This window comes from Lepidochelys kempii, chromosome 1 (assembly GCF_965140265.1).
Source record: "Lepidochelys kempii isolate rLepKem1 chromosome 1, rLepKem1.hap2, whole genome shotgun sequence".
In the NCBI taxonomy this organism is placed as follows: domain Eukaryota; kingdom Metazoa; phylum Chordata; order Testudines; family Cheloniidae; genus Lepidochelys; species Lepidochelys kempii.
The window spans coordinates 246,204,312-246,224,254 of NC_133256.1; the positions used below are offsets into that span (position 1 = coordinate 246,204,312).

At 43.2% G+C, this 19,943-nt stretch overlaps 1 protein-coding gene across 3 annotated transcripts in view; it reads right to left on the reverse strand.

The window, feature by feature from the left end:
* Positions 1-19,943, reverse strand: part of PTN (pleiotrophin) — a 117,403-nt gene that overhangs the window by 28,124 nt on the left and 69,336 nt on the right. For all 3 annotated transcript variants that reach the window (XM_073322129.1, XM_073322148.1, XM_073322138.1), the window contains one exon: positions 3,499-3,608. In XM_073322129.1, coding sequence (XP_073178230.1) covers positions 3,499-3,607 — 109 coding nt within the window. In that variant the 5' untranslated portion in view covers position 3,608. The remainder of the gene's footprint in view (positions 1-3,498; positions 3,609-19,943) is intronic.

The following is a 19,943-nucleotide window of genomic DNA, read 5'->3' on the forward strand; positions in this document are numbered from 1 at the left end:
AGTGCTGTAGCCATGCTGATTCCAGGACAGTAGACTGACAATGTGGGTGAGGTAATATCTTTTATTGGACCAACTTCTGTTAGTGAGCGATACAAGCTTTCCAGTTTACACAGAGCTCTTCTTCAGGTCTGGGAAATGTACTCAGTGGCACAGCTAAATACAAGGTGAAGCAGATTGTTTAACGTAAGTAGTAAACATGAATTTCAAAGGACCATTCAGAAGGAAGTGGCCACTTAACACCTCCCTAGACATAGGTGGGAAATGAGGGGCAATAAATAAAAATTTAAAAAAAACAAGATGAGGAGAGTGGGGCTTCGCGGATTATAGATTGTTATAAAAGGTCATAAATCCCGTGTCTGTGTTCAGTCCACGATTTTTAGTGTCTAACAAAGTTATGAATGTAACCTCCCAGGCTCAATTCTTGAAGGTGTTGTGCAGGTTTCCTTTGTGGATGAGGACTGAGAGGGGAGTGAGTGCTTTGTGAAAGGACAGGTAATGGGGTACAGGCTTTTTATCTTTGTTGTATACTGTACTTCATGTCGGAACACACTGAATTTTGGAGGCAGGGACGTAAGCTAGCAGGGGAAGGGTGTGTCAGTATATCTGAACATGGATACAAATTTCATTACTGATGGCTACCCTCCTATTTTTATAATGGTCCAAAACATATCCAAACACCTCCAAAGATAGGTTGTTATAAAGGTCCAGTGCACAAGAGTACTGGTAAGAAACTGGACTTCATTTCATATTGCATGAGCTTAGTCCGCTGAGAGAGATTAGCCAAACTGCCAATCCCAAGTATTCAAAAATCATGAGTCAGGCCTCAAAATATCATAAGATGTTTTAAATAATACATTTGAGCTCTTTTATTTGCCTTCCAGTTTTTGTATCTTTATGGTTCATATTTTCCAGTATTTCTCTGTACCCATAATGGCTAGAAATGTACTGTCTGTTTTGAAATGAAAGCTCAGATTCTGAAATATTCACGGGTCTCTCGGCCGTAGGGCTGAAAGAAAAATGCCAAAAATCATGACTCTCATGATGAAAAGCATAAGAGTTGGCAACCTCCAGGTCTGAAATCTAGGTCTGAGTTTTCCAGCTCAGGACTGTCTCTATTTAAAATAAGGACTGGGTCACTGCTGATCAAAAGCAGTTACCACCAGATGTGTGTTTGTCAGGTTCTACATGAAACAAAGTCTTAGTCCAATCCTAATGGATGGGTTTCCATGTTACATAGGTGGGATCTTTGTTGTTAGTACATTCAGAGTAGGTAAAAAGAAAAGGAGTACTTGTGGCACCTTAGAGACTAACAAATTTATTTGAGCATAAGCTTTCGTGAGCTACAGCTCACTTCATCGGCATTCACGTGGTTTTAAACCAGACAGTCCTCTTTATGTGTAGCTTGTCCAAGTTGTCCCTCATCCAGTACTGAGACAAAACTAGACGTGGTTTTGTCCGGTATCAGACAGAGGACACCATTTTGAAGAGTGTGCCACTCTGCCCCAGCCAGAATGACCACACACACACACTGTGTGTGTGAGGTCATGCCAGCATGGGCAGGGTCACATCGGCAGGGGCAGGCCCATGCTATTCCCAGAAGTACCATAATGTCTGGTGTTCCGGGAATGCGTGAGTGGCCACTCTAATTCAGAGGCCAACAAAAAAGCAAGGTGACTGAACCACACACTCAACTCTACTGGCGACCTCTCCAATAGCCCAAGTGATCTTAAGTCCAGGGCAGTGCTGGGGAAGGCTGTACTATTGCTACCATGCCATACCTGTCCTTTGAGTAAAAAGAGAACTTCAGTCTCCACGGCTGTCAAACTGGCAGCTTTCACAGAAACTAATTTCTGTATTCCCATTTAAATGAAAACATGTCACTGCAGCAAATTCCGTCTGTGTGTCAAAAAGTTAATGATTATCCTGAATTTCATAACAAAACTGAAAGCATTTGACATTCTTCTATCCATGGAATCTACCTCAGGGAAAAGAGAGAGTGAATTAAGTTCAATCTTGGTATGCAATACCCCAGCCATTCTGTACTAGGAAATAGTATGTAATACATAGACTTCCTAATGTACCTTAATCCTAATGCCACTCTGTTCAGCTATTCCATTTCTGGGCACCATACACAGCTCTCTCAATGTGCTCACACCATCCTGTCAACTGTCTGTAATGGGCCACTCTCTTACCACTTCAAAAGTTATTTTTCCTCCCTTGGAATCCTGCTGTTAATTGATTTATCTCGTTAGACTGACCTCACACTTGGTAAAGCAACCCACATCCTTTCATGTATTTATACCTGCTCCTGTATTTTCACTCCATGCACCTGATGAAGTGGGTTCTAACCCGCAAAAGCTTATGCCCAAATAAATTTGTTAGTCTCTAAGGTGCCACAAGCACTCCTCATTATTTCTCCCACTGTACTTTAGTCTGGCCTTACAGTGACTCCTGCTATTCATTTTACTTCTGGGTACCCACATTATGGAAATGTACCTCAGTCCTCATATGCAGCACCCTGTTATTCCAGACTCTCTCTCACACTCACAAATCGTCAATGGATTTCAGAATGAATCTGCAATAATCCCTGCTTTCTAAATCCTGTGTTTTCGTGCACATTCCTGGCAATATACCTCAGTCTTGAGCTGCAGAATTCCTTGCTACTTTAGTCCTACCCATCTATACAGTTCTGCCAATGCACCTTAACAGCAATGTGCATTATCCCCTCCTAACATTGGCTCTTTCCTGAGCACAGTGTCACTTTTATCAAACAGTGCACAGGTTTACAATATGGACATATGTCCTCAGGCTAGGTGACAGAAATTCTGAAGCAAGGAAAAGGCCAACATAAAATAAGAGGCAAATCCAAAAATCCATTCCAGCTGGGCACCAAAGCCAGGTTAGATTCTCTTTTTCTTTTTTCCATCTTTGTATTGAAAGGAAATGAATAACTCAAGGAATCTTCTCCCTAACTATTGCTAGGGACTTGTTCTGCTGGGAAATATTTTTTTCAGTCATGGATGAATCTGTAACTCGGGTTTGTGCCAGCTGGGTTTGGATTCTGAGGTGGGATGGAATGTCACATCTATCCAATGGAGAAGAAGCAAACGGTACTCAAGAAACTCCCCCACATGTAACAAATTATTTTCTTTTAATTAGTTGAGGGGGAGAAACAAGTCCATGCATCCCAAATGTAAAATACAGTGAAAAAAAGTATGTGAAACATACTGATAAATACAATAAAGACATTTTGGCCTAAATCCTCAAATATATTTAAACATCTAATTCCCATTGAATTCCAAAATCAATTTCAGTGGGTGTTAGATGCCTAAATACCTTTGAGGATCTGGGCCTTAGAAACTAGGAGCTTGATCCTGACCCCACCGAAGTCAATATCAAAACTATCATTGACTTCAGTAGTGCAAGATCTGGTCCTAGGCCCCTCTCTGCTACTCCCAGCTCCATATCTACTGCACAATTGGTTACATTGTACCTTACCTGGTTTCTCTTTTTTGCCAGCCTCAGTAGTACCCAGGGCCACCAGAACGAAAATGAATGCCAAGAGGGTGGCTGTGAACATTCGGCGCTGCTGTTGCTGCTGCTGCATTCTGGGGGGGGGGGGGGGGGGGGAAAGTATGGTGAGATTCGGGAAGGGTACATAGGGAAAGATATGTCAGACAGCTTGAAAGAAAAACTCCAATCAAACATTCTAATGGAGGGGTACTACCAAATGGTGAGACTATGAATTTCAGCGCAGCTATACTTAGGGACAAGAGGAGCTCAAACAGATGAAGCATAGGATCAACCATTGGCCAAATGTGTACAGAGTTTTCCACTTCCTGCACAGAAGACAAAGTCTTTGAAATCTTCTTTATAGCTGAAATACCTTATTTACCATTTTCATCCCAAATCCACTGCATTCCCAATGCAGCACTTCTGTTTTACCATGTAGTGTATATGTATATGTAATGTAGTTGTAGCCATGTCACTCCCAGAATATGAGAGAGACAAGGTGGGTGAGGTAACACATTTTATTGAATCGACTTCTGTTAGTGAAGGAGACCTGAAGAAGAGCTCTGTGTGGCTCAAAAGCTTGTCTCTCTCACCAGCAGAAGTTGGTCCAATAAAAGAGATCAGCTCACCCACCTTGTCTCTCATAGATAATACAGTAATTCTTTTATAATTGCACAAGTGGCGGAAATTTGGGGGAAATTATAGACTAATGATTAAAGTAGGGCACAGAGTAAGGATTCTTGGATTCTATTCTCAGATCGGTAACAGACTCATAATGCAATATGAGCAAATCACTTAACGCATGTCTCAGTTTACCCATCTGTAAAAGGAGGACAATGCTACTTAACTGCCTAGCCAAGGTTCAAGAGGGTGTTTGAAAATATCAATTATGTCAAAGTGCTTTAGGATTCTTTGATGAAGATTATATAGATGAAAAGTGATATTTGAATTATCATTGACCATACATCATTACAGCTCCCAGGTCATACTTACGCTTTTCCTTCTCCTCAAATTAATATCTATGGATAAAATAGGTTGAACTAACATGTCCAGAATGGGCAAACCATATACAGAAAGTGTTTTCCCCTAGACTAGATCACACAACTAGCCATGCTAAGTAATGCTCAGATCTGGACTTGAGGGGCAAAATTCAAACACAAATATGAATAAAAACATATTTGCTCAGTGGTGAAATGTCACTTCCTAGCAACCCAGCTGAATCACTGCACAGCAATCAGGACGGACTGCAGAAGTTTTGTTTGGAACATCAGACCTGCACAAAGTTTTTCAGGCAAGAGCCATTTCCTCTTTCACCTTGCCTTGCTGCATTTTGTGCTGCAGCTTAGGCATTTGCTGCCTAGGAGGAAGTGACAAGAAGTTCCAACTACCAAGACAGCCTTAAAATGCAACCAAATTTATGTTACAAATAGTGTTGCATGAAATTTTGGGGGCAAATCATTTATTCGCTGAAAAATGCAGTTTCAGGTGGACTGAAACTATTCAGGAATTTGGGTTGAATTCAGCAGAACGCTTCAACTGGAAAAAAATGGCGGGGGGGGGGGTTAAAAAAAGTCCAAATGTTTCATGAAACGTTTTGGCTTTTTGTTTCAAAATGACATTGCATTTCAAAACGTAGTCAGATTTTTTTTTAAGGGAGTAAAAAATACTAATTGTTTCATTTCAGATCAAACAAAATGTTTCTTTCAACCCAAAATGTTTGGCTTTTTTTTTTCATTTTGTTTTAGCAAGAAGAAACAAAAAAATATTCTTTTAAGTCAACATGAGATGAAATTTGTTTCTCTTTCCCAAAAAACAGTCAGGTAAATCATTTCTGTGATAAGGATAAAAAAAAATGTCGGTAGAAAACTGGGGTTTTGACTACACAAACAATTTCATGGAAAGTGTCCGCCGCCTTGAAAAATTTTGATTTTTCCATCTAAAAACACATTTTTTAGTTTCAGAAGTTATCAGGCAAAGTTTTTTGGGTTTGGAGGGGTTATTTTCTTTAAAATGAAACATCAACATATTCCAAGGGAGAAAAATTTTGATCTAGCAATGAATCAGTGATCTATTAGTGTCAGTCCAGTTCTTGGTGGAATGGTGTCCCTATCACAAACACCAAGACAGGTGGCACTAATGGGTGCCCTTGATAACTTGTAAAAAGAAAAAGAGTACTTGTGGCACCTTAGAGACTAACAAATTTATTTGAGCATAAGCTTTCGTGGGCTAGAATCCACTTCATCAAATGCATGCAGTGGAAAATACAGTAGGAGGATTTTATATACATAGAGAACATGAAACAATGGGTGTTACCATACACACTGTAAGGAGAGTGATCAAGTAAGGTGAGCTATTACCAGCGGGAGCGGGGGGGGGGGGGGAATTTTGTAGTGATAATCAGGGTGGGCCTTTTCCAGCAGTTGACAAGAAAGTGTGAGGAACAGTAGGGGGGAAAATAAACATGGGGAAATAGTTTTACTTTGTGTAATGACACATCCACTCCCAGTCTTTATTCAAGCCTAATTTAATGGTGTCCAGTTTGCAAATTAATTCCAATTCAGCAGTCTCCCATTGGAGTCTGTTTTTGAAGTTTTTATATCCTTGCAACAAAGCCCGTTGCCAACTGTGTCCACATATCTATTCAGGGGACACCATCATAGGGCCTAATCATATCAGCCACACTGTCAGAGGCTTGTTCACCTACACATCTACCAACGTGATATATGCCATCATGTGCCAGCAATGCCCCTCTGCCATGTACATTGGCTAAATCGGACAGTCTCTACGTAAAAGAATAAATGGACACAAATCAGACGTCAAGAATTATAACATTCAAAAACTAGTTGGAGAACACTTCAATCTCTCTGGTCACTCGATTACAGACCTAAAAGTCGCAATATTACAACAACAAACCTTCAAAAACAGATTCCAGCAAGAGACTGCTGAATTGGAATTCATTTGCAAAGTGGACACCATTAAATTAGGCTTGAATAAAGACTGGGAGTAGATGTGTCATTACACAAAGTAAAACTATTTCCCCATGTTTATTTTTCCCCCCTACTGTTCCTCACACGTTGTTGTCAACTGCTGGAAATGGCCCACCTTGATTATCACTACAAAAGGGTCCCACACCCTCCTGCTGGTAATAGCTCACCTTACCTGATCACTCTCCTTACAGTGTGTATGGTAACACCCATTGTTTCATGTTCTCTGTATATATAAAATCTCCCCACTGTATTTTCCACTGAATGCATCCGATGAAGCGAGCTATAGCTCACGAAAGCTTAAGCTCAAATAAATTTGTTAGTCTCTAAGGTGCCACAAATACTCCTGTTCTTTTTGTGGATACAGACTAACACGGCTGCTACTCTGAAACCTGATACCTGTGACATTTTCAGCAGAGTAACCAACGAGTAAATGGACATGGAGGCTGAATTACCTCTGTGTAGTCTGCAGAGTTCAAGATTGAGGCACACTAGTAGTGGGGCATCGAATACGTGGGGAACATTCACGTTGTGGCTGCCTGTGCACAGTCTGTTCTCCAGATAGAGAAATTTCCCTCTCTGGGCTAACAATCTGGCAGCATTCACAGGCACTACTTTCATTTGGGGCCTTTCACCTGTAAAGACTTGCACTGACTTCAGAGAGCACTGAATCCAGCCCTTAAAGCATGTGTAAATTGAAGAATACAAACAGTGATTTGATTTTCTGGAGCCATCCTATATTCCTACTGTAGAATTCTATAGGATAGGTCAAAACCTATATCAAGGCAACCATTCCCTATTCTTTTATGTAGGTTGTTAGAGGACTCTCCATGGACTCAACCCTATTAAAGAACCCTAACGGTTTCATTTTATTAATGTAAATTCTTACGTTTCCCATTCCAAAAGACAACAACAAACAACAGAAGAAATTTACACTCGAGAGAAGGGTCTAGGTCTCTACATAGTATCTGTAAGCTTCAGTTTAGAAGCATATATATACTATTTCTGGTAGTAAATATAGTAAAACAACATATGGGCAAACTGGAATACACTGGAAATCTATTCAATAACCAAAGAAACATCAGGTGATTTATTTTTACCTGTGTTTGGAGTCTGAAATGCTTTCTCTACAAACTCAAACCCCATGGAAGCTTGATTCAGAGGATGTGTCTGGTACCTCAGATCTGCCTGTGACAGCATAGGACCAACTTGGAAGTTTTTCCAAGCTGCTGAAGCAAAGTCTGAACCTGAGGGCATACATTTGCTTGTAGTAAAGGCTGGCAACCAGGTACCCACAGTGCCTCCTCAATGAAATGCAACCAACGGGAATCATGTGCCATAATGCACAATGCTTTTCATTGCATCAAACAAATATCTGTAATCTGATGTCATTGGTTGCAACGACAAAGTTACAGAGGCTGGCAGGGATAGTGCTACAAACAGGCTATAGGGATCACAGTATCCCCTGTCTGGAGGAGCTGGTACCAGATGTAGAAGTTTCTCAGGAAGGTGGGAAATCCCAAGCCAGGCTGCAGCCATCTGTTGTCAAAAGCACACATGGGTATTTTCATACTAACTCCTTCAATTTTCCTTGCAATTATTAAAGCTGTCTTGGGGGCAGGGGGATTGTTTTTTAAACAAAAAAGGACATTTTTTTGTAAAAATGACTTATTTTGAAAATAAAATTTCTTGAAAAAATTGAGCTTTTTGTTTTTTTTGCAAAAAAAGTGACTTTTTTATTTCAATACTTTTGATAATGTTTCCAAAGAAAATTTTGATTTAAAAATATTTCCCCAAAATGTAGCAATTTACCATTTTGAACCTTGTAAAATAGAAAGAACTTTGATGGTTATGAAATTTTTCACAAATAGGGCTAAGTGTGCTGAAGGAAAAGCTTTTTCTAGAACCCTGTGTGAATGATTGGCAGCCACATTCACAGCCAGCAGAAAGATGCAGACAAAATGGGAGAAAGAAAAAGACTTTGGAAAAAGGTGGTTTTAAGAGGGGACAGTGAAGCAGTGAATGCACGAGAGAAATAGATAAAAGCAGAAAGCAGTTAGGACAGTTTAAATGGTGTATTGGACTGAGATTGATAAAAGTAATAGAAAGCATAAGACAGAAAAATCACAGACACAGCTAAAAGACGAAGAAAGGAGTCAGATAAATTGAGAGGAGAAACGAATAACTAATTAGAGTTAGTAAGAGTGAGAGAGTGCAGTGAAAACATGAAGTGGATAGTGAGAAGAGAGATGCAGCTTTGCTGAAGTTCATTGTAGCAAGTGGCTTCTCCTGAGGAAGACGAGGTACATGAATTACTGTGATGTGATAAGCTATTACCAGCAGGACAGTGGGGTGGGAATAGGTATTGTTTCATATTCTCTGTGTATATATAAAGCCTGCTGCAGTTTCCACGATATGCATCTGAGGAAGTGAGCTGTAGCTCACGAAAGCTTATGCTCTAATAAATTGGTTAGTCTCTAAGGTGCCACAAGTCCTCCTTTTCTTTTTGCGAATACAGACTAACACGGCTGCTACTCTGAAACCTGTGATGTAACGGTTCATTTCACAATCAACTCTGGTAGGGAGAGAAAAGTAAAAGCAAAACAGAAAAGTGGGTGGCGATCAGAAGATGGATCCCATTTCATGAATTCAGCTCCACATCAGATGTCAAAAAATAAAACTAGCCAGAGATTCTGCAGTTTCTTAAAGGCCTTCTGGTTCTGGGTGCACCTCAACTATCCCAGCCACCTCCTTTACCAACTCCTCTTAGTCCTCAACCCATTTTTACCATCACACTCATCTCCCTGACTTTCTTCACCATCTTGGCACATTGCCGCCTGTGATGGGCACAGGCCACATTAGTTCAAGCAGGGGAGGGGTTAATTCCCTGCAGCGGCCTGCCCACCCCAAACGTGCTTAACCTGCCAGTTAGAGGGACTGTTTGCACCCAGGCCCATCAGAGCATATAGTTAAGCAGGAAGAGTTAGCTTGGGGTTGGTCACAGGAAAAGTATCCTGTGGAGGAGTGGCTTAATCTGACTAGAAAGAGAGAGAAAAGCAGAAAGGCTGTATAAGCACCCCTGGGACAAATGGGAAGCCAAAGGACTGAGGAAAGAACCTTGAGAAGAACAGAAAGAAGTGGCCAAGGCAAAAAGAACTGAAGGAGTTCAGTGCTTGGATCAGACACCCACTTCATTTTCAGGGCCAGAACTCCCTGGAGATGGTGGGCAAGAGCAGCTCTTTTCAATGCCACCATACCAAGATGGAAGCCTTACCCTCACCTAACCCCGCAAATTGCTGCAATTTACCATCTCACTCACATCCCTGCACCCATCCTCCCTTTACTTTCTCACTCCATGTCCACAGGTCTTTGTTGCTTAGAGACAATTCAGGATGTAAACTGTGACATGGTGTCACCACACAGGAGAACAAGTGCCATACTGCACCCCTTTAACAAGCATTGCAAGTGTGACCCCAGCAAGAATAGCATGTGCAAAGGAAGGATATTGGACAAATCTGTTTATGCATCCCCCCCGTGCTCACCCTTCCTGTGGTATCGGTTCTATCTCATGAGACAATCCTGCAATTCTGAAATATTGATTTATGACACAGTGGTGTCCAACTTCTTCAGTCCAAGAGTTGAACAGAGGTTAAGGGGCCACAATCAATGCTTTGGTGCAGATTCTCTGTCTTGTTCTGCTCAGGTGGCATAAAGGGAAGGGAAACCACACAAGCCCCCTGAGGGAGGTTTCCCCTGGTGTGAGGGAGACCCTACCAGGGCTGGATTTAGGGGCAAGCAACCACTTGGGGTGCCAAGCTTGGGGGGTGTCGGGCTTGGGGTGCTGTAAGGTATTCAAACGTTTAACAAATGGAGTGGGGGCACCAGAGAGGCTCCTCACCTGGGGCACCATTTGGTCTAGGGCTGGCCCTGGTCCCTAGCATGCATAGTCATTATAGTCAGCTCCTACAACTCCATCCCACTAGCCTTGATGTAGGGACATGCCAAGAGCAGAGAAGGGGAATGGCTAGAGAGTGCTGTGGTACAGCTTTCCCCACCCAGTCTATAGTCCTTCAAGGACCACTGCCAGCTGGTGCAAGTCAGAGCAGCCTCAGGGAGCTTTAAACAGCGGTTGATTTTCAATTTCTCTTATTCTGCCCCGCCCCCGGGCTGTTCTGGGTGGACGTGTGCGGCAGGATGGGGCGGGGGCAGGGGGAGGTAAAAAGAGAAATTGAAAATCAGCCACTGTTTAAAGCTCCCTGAATCTCTACCTTAGTGCAGGTTAGAGTGCACTAGTCCCCTAGGCTCTGACAGAGCCAGTTGAGCTCCTGTCCTACTCTTTCTCAGGCTCCCACAGCCTTGCAGATAATGGAGCAACTAGAGCTACTCTCCTGTGATGCAGCAAGCAATCACCAGGGGAGCAGCTGAGCAGCTGACACCAGCTACTCAGAGCTCACAAAGAAAAGGAGGACTTATGGCACCTTAGAGACTAACACTAGAACAGCTTCTGGGTCTACAGGGGAATGGTGAGAGGCAGTGCCCCCTGGTGGCAGTGCTGATTCAAACACTTCCATTTTAAAATCCAAGGGTGCAGCTTCGGGAACACATTTTCAATTTGCAATCAAATACACATTTGCTTCTGAATGCAATCACCTTGGCGGGCCACAATGTAGAGACCTGAGGCCTCCAGGCTGAACAACACTGATATAAAATGAACAAGGGAACTGAGAACTACATGACAAGGAGAACCTAGGGAAAAAGTGATTAATATTAAAAGAAAAGAAAAGAAAAGATCAAATTTCCTTAAATAATGCCCAATTAACATACCCAATCTGGCTTTGTTCAGGTAAATAAACCAGAGTAATTAGTTTGGTTGTGGATCACAGTTCTCCTTGCCTATGATATTTGCATAGTTGATTGCATGTTTGCCTTCAGCATCAAGCTAAAGCAGGTAGATATGCAGCAGACATTAACACTTCCAGTTCCTTGGGCATAATTCATAGTTTGGGTTGATAATAGGGGTCCATGGTTGCATGAATTCTGTCATTCAATGTACATCATACTTTGGGCTGCCATAAAACTCAAAACTATAGCTAGTTGAACCATTTTCAACAGAACCATTTTCCATCAGAAAATGCTGTTTCATGAAAATTGAAATGTTTTGAGGAAATGCATTGGTTTCAACAATGTTTTCAATGGAAAATTTTCAAAACACTTCATTTCAATAAGGTTGGAAGATTTTATTTTGAACTAGTTCAACAAAACCTTGAAACTGCATTTCCTTATCATGGGTGCATTGCCCTATGAGAGTTCTAGTTTGGGCCTCGATTGTTTCTATGGGCTCCCTGGAGGACTGTATCTCCCACATGCATTGCAAGACTCAGTAGACAAAACTGCATGTGGATTCAATGGCTGAACTACATCCCCCATGAAACACACGGAGTCCTGACTCCCCTGATGCACACATATCAACCAATATATAGGCCAGCTAGGAAATTGCAGTTCATGTTCTCTATCAAGCGGACCTGCTTTCTCCTGGCCCAGTAGATCACAAGCCTGAGGAGATGGGGCTCCATCCATTTGTGGCATTCTCCTGCCTAGTCAGATTTTCCATTCACTCATATCAATGTCACCATTTTTCCTCTTTCCCACTCCCTGGAAGGCATCATCAGCTCTAACCATATTATGTTTTCTGCCTATGTTGCTGGAAATAAACAGTAACTTTCTAATGGGGCAGATGATTCTCAAAGTGACCCTGAACTAGAGTTCGTCAAACCATGGAAAAACTCAAGAAAAGTTTTTTGCTTTCAAAGTTGTTTCATTTTGAGAGTTCAAAATACAGGAACTCTTCACTTAACGTTGTAGTTATGTTCCTAAAAAATGTGACTTTAAGCGAAACGATGTTAAGCGGATCCAATTTCTCCATTAGACTTGATGTAAATGAGGGGGTTAGGTTCCAGGGAAATTTTTTTCACCAGACAAAAGACTATATTATATTTATACACACACACACACACACACACACACACACAAAGTATAGGTTTTAAACAAACAATTTAATACTGGTACACAGCGATGATGATTGTGAAGCTTGGTTAAGGTGGAGGAGTCAGAGGGTGGGATATTTCCCAGGGAATGCCTTACTGCTAAATGATGAACCAGCAATTGGCTGAGCCCTCAAGGGTTAACTCTCACACTCTACAAGGCAGCAGGAAAGGAGGGAGGGCAGACAGTCACAGAGACACACACCCTGTGTGTGTTTGAGAGCTAGAGATGAGCATTTCCTCTTTAAGTATGAAGAGTGGGATCAGTACATTGCCTTGTTAATTAAATCAGCAAGCTGAGACCTACAGCAGCTGCTGCCTAAGGCAGCAGCTCCCTCTGTCTGTGTGTCCCCCCTGCTCTATGGAAGATGGGATAAGCGGGGTGCAGGAGCAGGGGGGAGGGGGACACCCTGACATTAGCCCCCTTCTTCTTCTTCTCCCTCCCCCCGCCAAGCAAGCAGGAGGCTTGGGGAGCAGCTCCAAGGCAGAGGGCAGGAGCAGCACATGGCAGTGGGGGGAGGGACAGCTGAACTGCAGGCAATTGATAGCCTGCTAGGCAGCTGCACAGGGAACTTAGGGGAGCAGGGAGCTTATAGGGGGCTGCCGGTCCACCCTGGTTCCAAGCCCCCACCAGCTAGCTGCAATGGGCTGCTCTTCCTGCAAGCAGTGGACAAAGCAGGCGGCTGCCAAACGATGTTAGAAGGGAGCATTGCACCACTTTAAACTAGTTCCCTAATTGATCAGCAACCTACAGTGTTAACCGGGCTGACTTTAAGTGAGGAGTTCCTGTAGATGCATTTTTGTTTATTTTTCAAAAATGTTCATGAAATTGATCATTCTATTTCTTTTAAAAAAACAAAGATAGCTATTGAAACCGAGTACTGCAAATTTTATTTAAGAAAATACTCATTTAATGAAAAACACTGTTTTCAATTAATGAAAACATTTGTTAGAAACAAATCTAACAAAGACTCTCCTGAGAAACAAAAATTCTGAAAATGTCAACTATTTTTTTTATGAAAATGTTCATTTTTTTAAGGAAAACTTTTCATTCAGAAAATTCAACCAGCTTTACTGTAAATAAACTGAAAGTTGTAAATAAGCAATTGCCCTTTGCTATGCTCAGTGGGGCACTTTTATTTGAAACATTTGCTTACTACTGTATGTTTTTCCCTTACCCACATATCAACTCTCTCTCTCTCACACACACACACCCTTACTAACACAGGGTACAAAATATTGTGCAAATACAAGACGAAGGAACAATGGCTAAAGAACCATTAAACTGAGAGTCTAAGTCAGTGGTGGGCAACCTACTGCCTGTCACGGTAATCCACTGGCAGGCCATGAGACAGTGTTTACATTGATCGTCCACAGACACGGCTGCCCGCAGCTCCCATTGGCCAGGAATGGCAAACCGTTGCCACTAGGAGCTCCCGGCAGCCATGCCTGCGAACAGTCAATGTAAACATTGTCTCGTGGCCCGCCAGCGGATTAAGCTGATGGGCCGTATGTGGCCCATAGGCACAGGTTGTCCACCACTAGTCTAAATAGATGCAGGTCCAAATTTCCAAAAACAACTAGATATTTTGGGTGTCTCCATTTCTGAGTGTCTAGTTTGAAACATCTCAAAGAGGGCTCATTTTCAGGGAGCTTTGAACACCCTGCATTGGACAATCAGGCCTCTTTGGGGACAGAGGTGGAGGGGGGGCCCCTCAGGATCTGCAATAGCAGCAGTATTGAAGTATTCAACTGTCATAGTTGGATGGGGGGAAAAAGTGTCCACAATACCTGGCCACACAATGGTTGGCTCAACTCAAGCCGGTGTCATCAGTCCCTGGCTCTTATGATAACCATGCGGTTTTCCTCCTCCCAACATTATCACACTCATGTACACCTTAATAACAAAGGTTGAGATTAAGAAATTAATTACTCCAGTAAAAAGATAGATTTCCCCAAGTTCAGATGTCATTGACTAAGTTTCCTAGTATGGTCTATCTTTTTCATACATACTTTTCCTCCAGAGAATTTTAAGCAGAGGATTAAAAGCTTTGGGGAGAGACTAGTGCTGTCCCTATAAGAGTAGTCCCCCTTCCTGCTGACCTGTATTAAACATAGCATGGGTACAGAGGCTGTTATTCATCTGTAGATCCCAGACCAGCACATCGAGGCCTACATTTCTATAATTTGTCTTCAAAATCAATCTCCTAGAGGCAAAGTGAGGTCAATTATATTGTTCAAGTAATTTCCTTTGGCAGAGTCCCATCACATACACACACACACACACATCCTCCCATCTCTATATACCTTGAGGTGGTGGTCAAGTGGCCCTTGCTGGTGGCTATCAAGCAGTGACTAATATGGACCTCTGCATCTATTTGAGGCCCTACAAAACCAAGGCTGCTATTTTAGTTCATTTTTTTGTGCCTGTGGCTTCTTCATTTAATGTCCTGTGTAAGCCATTTCTGCTACAGTGATTTTGCTCCTGTTCTCCTCCCCCATACCACCACAATAAGCACATTTGTTGAAAATATAAACATTTAATAATAATCTATGTTCGGTTTCTTTGTGCAGACATTTTAAAGGGTATTAAATACGAAACTAAAAGTAATGGATCTGACTCAAGCCCAGAGAGGCCAGGAAATTCCATGGGGAGAATACAAAAGTAACTGCCTTAATTTTCTGCATTTTCCTATTTCAGTGAGACCAAGTCAGAGCCATTGGGTCTGATTCACCTTTACTGCACACCAGCTTTACATTGTGTCACTCTCCCTGATAGTCCACTTCTCCCACAATCACTTCATGCCAGCTCTTATGAATGGCATGAACTCTCCCCAAAATTGGTAAGCCCACTTATCTTATCTTCCTTAATACTCACTTTGGTTGTGATGTCTTCAGAACACAGCCAGGTGGTAATGGCTAGGCAGGGCAAGCTACCCTGTGGACACAGCTAGCCTACATGTTACGATGTTCATGGTATTGTTACCACCTATTCCTGCTCTCCCACCCCATCCACTGTGTTTTTTCATCCTCCTGTTCTGTCTTGTCATTAACTGCCTTTGTAACGCTTTAAGGCAAAGAGAAAAGGAGTACTTGTGGCACCTTAGAGACTAACCAATTTATTTGAGCATGAGCTTTCGTGAGCTACAGCTCACTTCATCAGATGCATGCCGTGGAAACTGCAGCAGACTTTATATATACACACAGAGAATATGAAAAAATACCTCCTCCCACCCCATTGTCCAGCTGGTAATAGTTTATCTAAAGTGATCATCAGGTGGGCCATTTCCAGCACAAATCCAGGTTTTCTCACCCTCCACCCCCCCACACAAATTCACTCTCCTGCTGGTGATAGCCCATCCAAAGTGACATCTCTTTACACAATGTGCATGATAATAAAGTTGGGCCATTTCCTGCACAAATCCAGGTTCCCTCACCCCCCTCCCAAAAACCACACACACAAACTCACTTAAATAGAGACTGGGAGTGGCTAAGTCATTATGCAAGGTAGCCTATTTCCTCTTGTTTTTTCCTACCCCCCCCCCCAGATGTTCTGGTTTAACTTGGATTTAAACTTGGAGAGTGGTCAGTTTGGATGAGCTATTACCAGCAGGAGAGTGAGTTTGCGTGTGTATGGGGGTGGGGGGGATGTGAGAAAACCTGGATTTGTGCTGGAAATGGCCCACCTTAATTATGCACATTGTAGGGAGAATGGTCACTTTGGATGAGCTATTACCAGCAGGATAGTGAGTTTGTGTGTGTGGTTTTTGGGAGGGGGGGTGAGGGGGTGAGAGAACCTGGATTTGTGCAGGAAATGGCCCAACTTTATTATCATGCACATTGTGTAAAGAGTTGTCACTTTGGATGGGCTATCACCAGCAGGAGAGTGAATTTGTGTGGGGGGGTGGAGGGTGAGAAAACCTGGATTTGTGCTGGAAATGGCCCACCTGATGATCACTTTAGATAAGCTATTACCAGCTGGACAATGGGGTGGGAGGAGGTATTTTTTCATATTCTCTGTGTGTATATAAAGTCTGCTGCAGTTTCCACGGCATGCATCCGATGAAGTGAGCTGTAGCTCACGAAAGCTCATGCTCAAATAAATTGGTTAGTCTCTAAGGTGCCACAAGTACTCCTTTTCTTTTTGCGAATACAGACTAACACGGCTGTTACTCTGAAACCTGTCATTAAGGCAGAGACTGTCTCTTTACTTCATGCCTGTGCAACATCTAGCACAATGGTGCCCACATCCCTGACTGGGGCAACTTGGCATGACTGTAACATAAATCATTAATAACCACAATAATATGGAACCAAAGTCAGTTCTAGTGTAGGTGGTGCAGCTGCCATTGACTTCATACCTCCTTTTTCCAGGAAGGGAGGGAAGGAAAGGCAGAGAAGCAAAGCTCTGTTCCTCAGCTAAAAGCAACAAGTCCATAGATCCCCTTCCTCCTTGACTGGTGGAGGGAAAGCTCCCCTTTCTCTTCCTATTTACTTTAAGCACTGTCCATACTAATTCATTGTACTGTGGGCATTGTCAGTAAAAGAGAGCGTTTCTTTCCCATATGCATAAATCATAACAGCCCGAGCAACAATAACTACCCTGTTACGATGCACTGACAATGGTTTGAGCAACACTCTCCGATGGTACTTTTGTTGTGACATGAAGAGCTGTCCAATAGGAACCAGGCTGAGATTTTCTGCCTCATTCTCAGTCAGTCTTCATGTATGTCTCTCCTTCTGCACCAATGGGAATTTTTTAACTGGGTGACCTCAGACAAGTAATTTCACCCTTCTGTGCCACAGTTTCTCCATTTGTGAAATGTGGCTAATGATATTTGCCTCCTTTGCAAAGGGCTGTGAGAGTAGCCATGAAAAGCGCTATAGGGCTATGTGTTATTATCCCACATTAGCCACTGAAAAGCTATTTGATTGTAATAATTTGTGCATGATATTCTTCTGAGTTGTATTTAAATGATTAACCATGTAGTGAATTAGACTCCAATCCAGCATCTTGCACTACTTACGTAGGCCCCTGTGCCCATGAAGGACCCTACTGACTTGAGCAGGGTCCCACTGGACACCGGGATCTTCCCAGATGCAGACAGTTGCAGGATTGGAGCAATACTCTGCAACCAATTATCAGTCCTTCAAGTTATCAAGTCATCTGGGCAAAGCTATATGAAACAATAGGTTCCTCAAATCTGTGTCAGCCTCCATCCATTTCTACTCTTCAATCCTTGTTATATCCTTGCATTTACTGTGCTTGAATTGACTGAGGTACTTGAATTAGGGTTGCCAACCCTCCTGGTTTGGCTGGGAGTCTCCCGGAATCAGGTTCAATCTCCCAGAGGCTACTGAAGTCAATCCGGGAGATTTTAGGCCACTAAAAGTCTGGTGGCGCAGTGGGCCTAAGGCAGGCTCCCTACCTGCCCTGGCTCCACACTGCTCCCTGAGGCAGCCAGCATGTCCAGCAACGGCTCCTAGGAGGAGGCACGGCTATGGGGTCTCTGTGCGCTATCCCCACCCCAAGCACTGACTCTACAGCTCCCATTGGCTGGGAACGGGGAACTGCGGCCAATGGGAGCTGATGGGGGTGGTGCTTGGAGGCAGGGGCAGCACGCAGAGCTGCCTGGCTGCCCATAAATCTAGGAGCCGCTGCCAGACATGCTGCCACTTCTGGGAGCCGCCTGAGGTAAACGCCACCTGGCCAGAGCCTGCACCCCAAACCCCCTCCCACATCCCAATGCCCTGCCCCAGCCCTGAGTCCCCTCCTGCACGCAAACTCCCTCCTGGAGTCTGCACCCTGAACCCCCTCCCTCACCTTGCCCCAGGCTCAGCCTAGAGCCCCCTCCCACACTTCAAATCCCTCGGCCCCACACCCCAACCCAGAGCCCACACCTGAAGGATTCATGCAGGGTTCATGCACTTGGCAATATTCAGGGCACACCCTAAGTGTTGTGTAGGAGCAGTGCACACACGGCTCCTCTCAAGGGCATGAACCTTGGAAACTCGCCCAGAGGACATGAACCGTGGGAAGCCTCCCAGGACTGGGCTCAAGGCCCGAGAGCAAGGAATACGGTAGACAGAAATTGGTAAATAAGAATATTAAACAAAGCCAGTGTATTCCTTTTATCTGTTGGAGTATGTAATGCGCAGGAGGAGGGGGAGAATAAAAGAGAGGGTGGAAAGCTGACAAGGCAGACCAGCCTGCTTGCTTGCTTAAAGCCTTGTTCTGTCTTGTATTTGGACCGCAACACACACCCAGGTCCCTCACCCCAACCCCCTGCCCAAGTCCAGTGAAAGTGAGTGAGGGTGGGGGACAGCAAGTGACAGAGGGAAGGGGGCTGGAGTGAGATGTGGCAGGGCCTCGGAAAAGGGGCGTGGTATGGGTGTAGCCTTGGAGAAGGGTCGGGGTTTGTGTGATTAGACAGTTGGCAACCCAACTTAAATGGTGTACAAAAAAGTGTTATTTAGCTTTCCCTCAATACAAAAAAAAAACAGGGGTCACCCGATGAAATTAATACAAAGCAGGTTTAATACAAACAAGTGGAAGTACTTTTTTTACACAATGCACAATTAATCTTGTAGAACTCATTGCCATGGGATGTTGAGATGATCCAAAAAAGAACCAGCTAAGTTCATGGAGGATAGGTCCATCAATGGCTATCTGCCAAGATGGTCAGAATTGCAACTCCATGCTCAGGGTGACTCTAAACCTCTGGACTACCAGAAGCTGGGAAGAGAAGACAGAGGTGGATCACTCCAACTGCCCTCTTCTGTGTACTCCCCCGAAGTGTCTGGTACTGGCCACTGTTGGAAAATAGAATACTGGGCTAGATGGACCTAGTATGGCAATTCTTATATTCTCATGACTCTCAATTCCAGATATTTATTTTTTTCTTAAGTTTTTCAAAATACTTTATACCCCTAAAGAAAATTAGTTCTCATTTTAATCTCTTTTGCTCATTACACCTCCCCAGCTCCTTTCTACCCCGACCTCTCCCTCAGCTCCAAAGAATATGCAATGCCATCGGAAAATTATTTAAGCTGAAAGCATGTGACCTTTCACCTATGCCCTCTATTAATTTTTGTGAAGGCAAGTGAGCCCTGCTTATTTTTTCCTGGAAATTGCTTCCTTGCTTCAACTAAAAATAAAAAGCACAGGGTAGCTGTGTAGAAATGAAAGAGAAAATTAATTCAACGAAAACAGAATGTACTGTGCAAATGAGTTTTGTTTTTCATCCACCATATGATTGTCATGTGTGAATAGGCTTGGGTTTTAAATCATTTTCTGTAAGAGAAATTAGTGAAAAAGGAACAGGATTTAGATAAGAGGCTGTCTCCCACTTGCAAATCAGGAAGCAATGGCAACACTGTGGGACATGTTGTTTGCCATGATGCT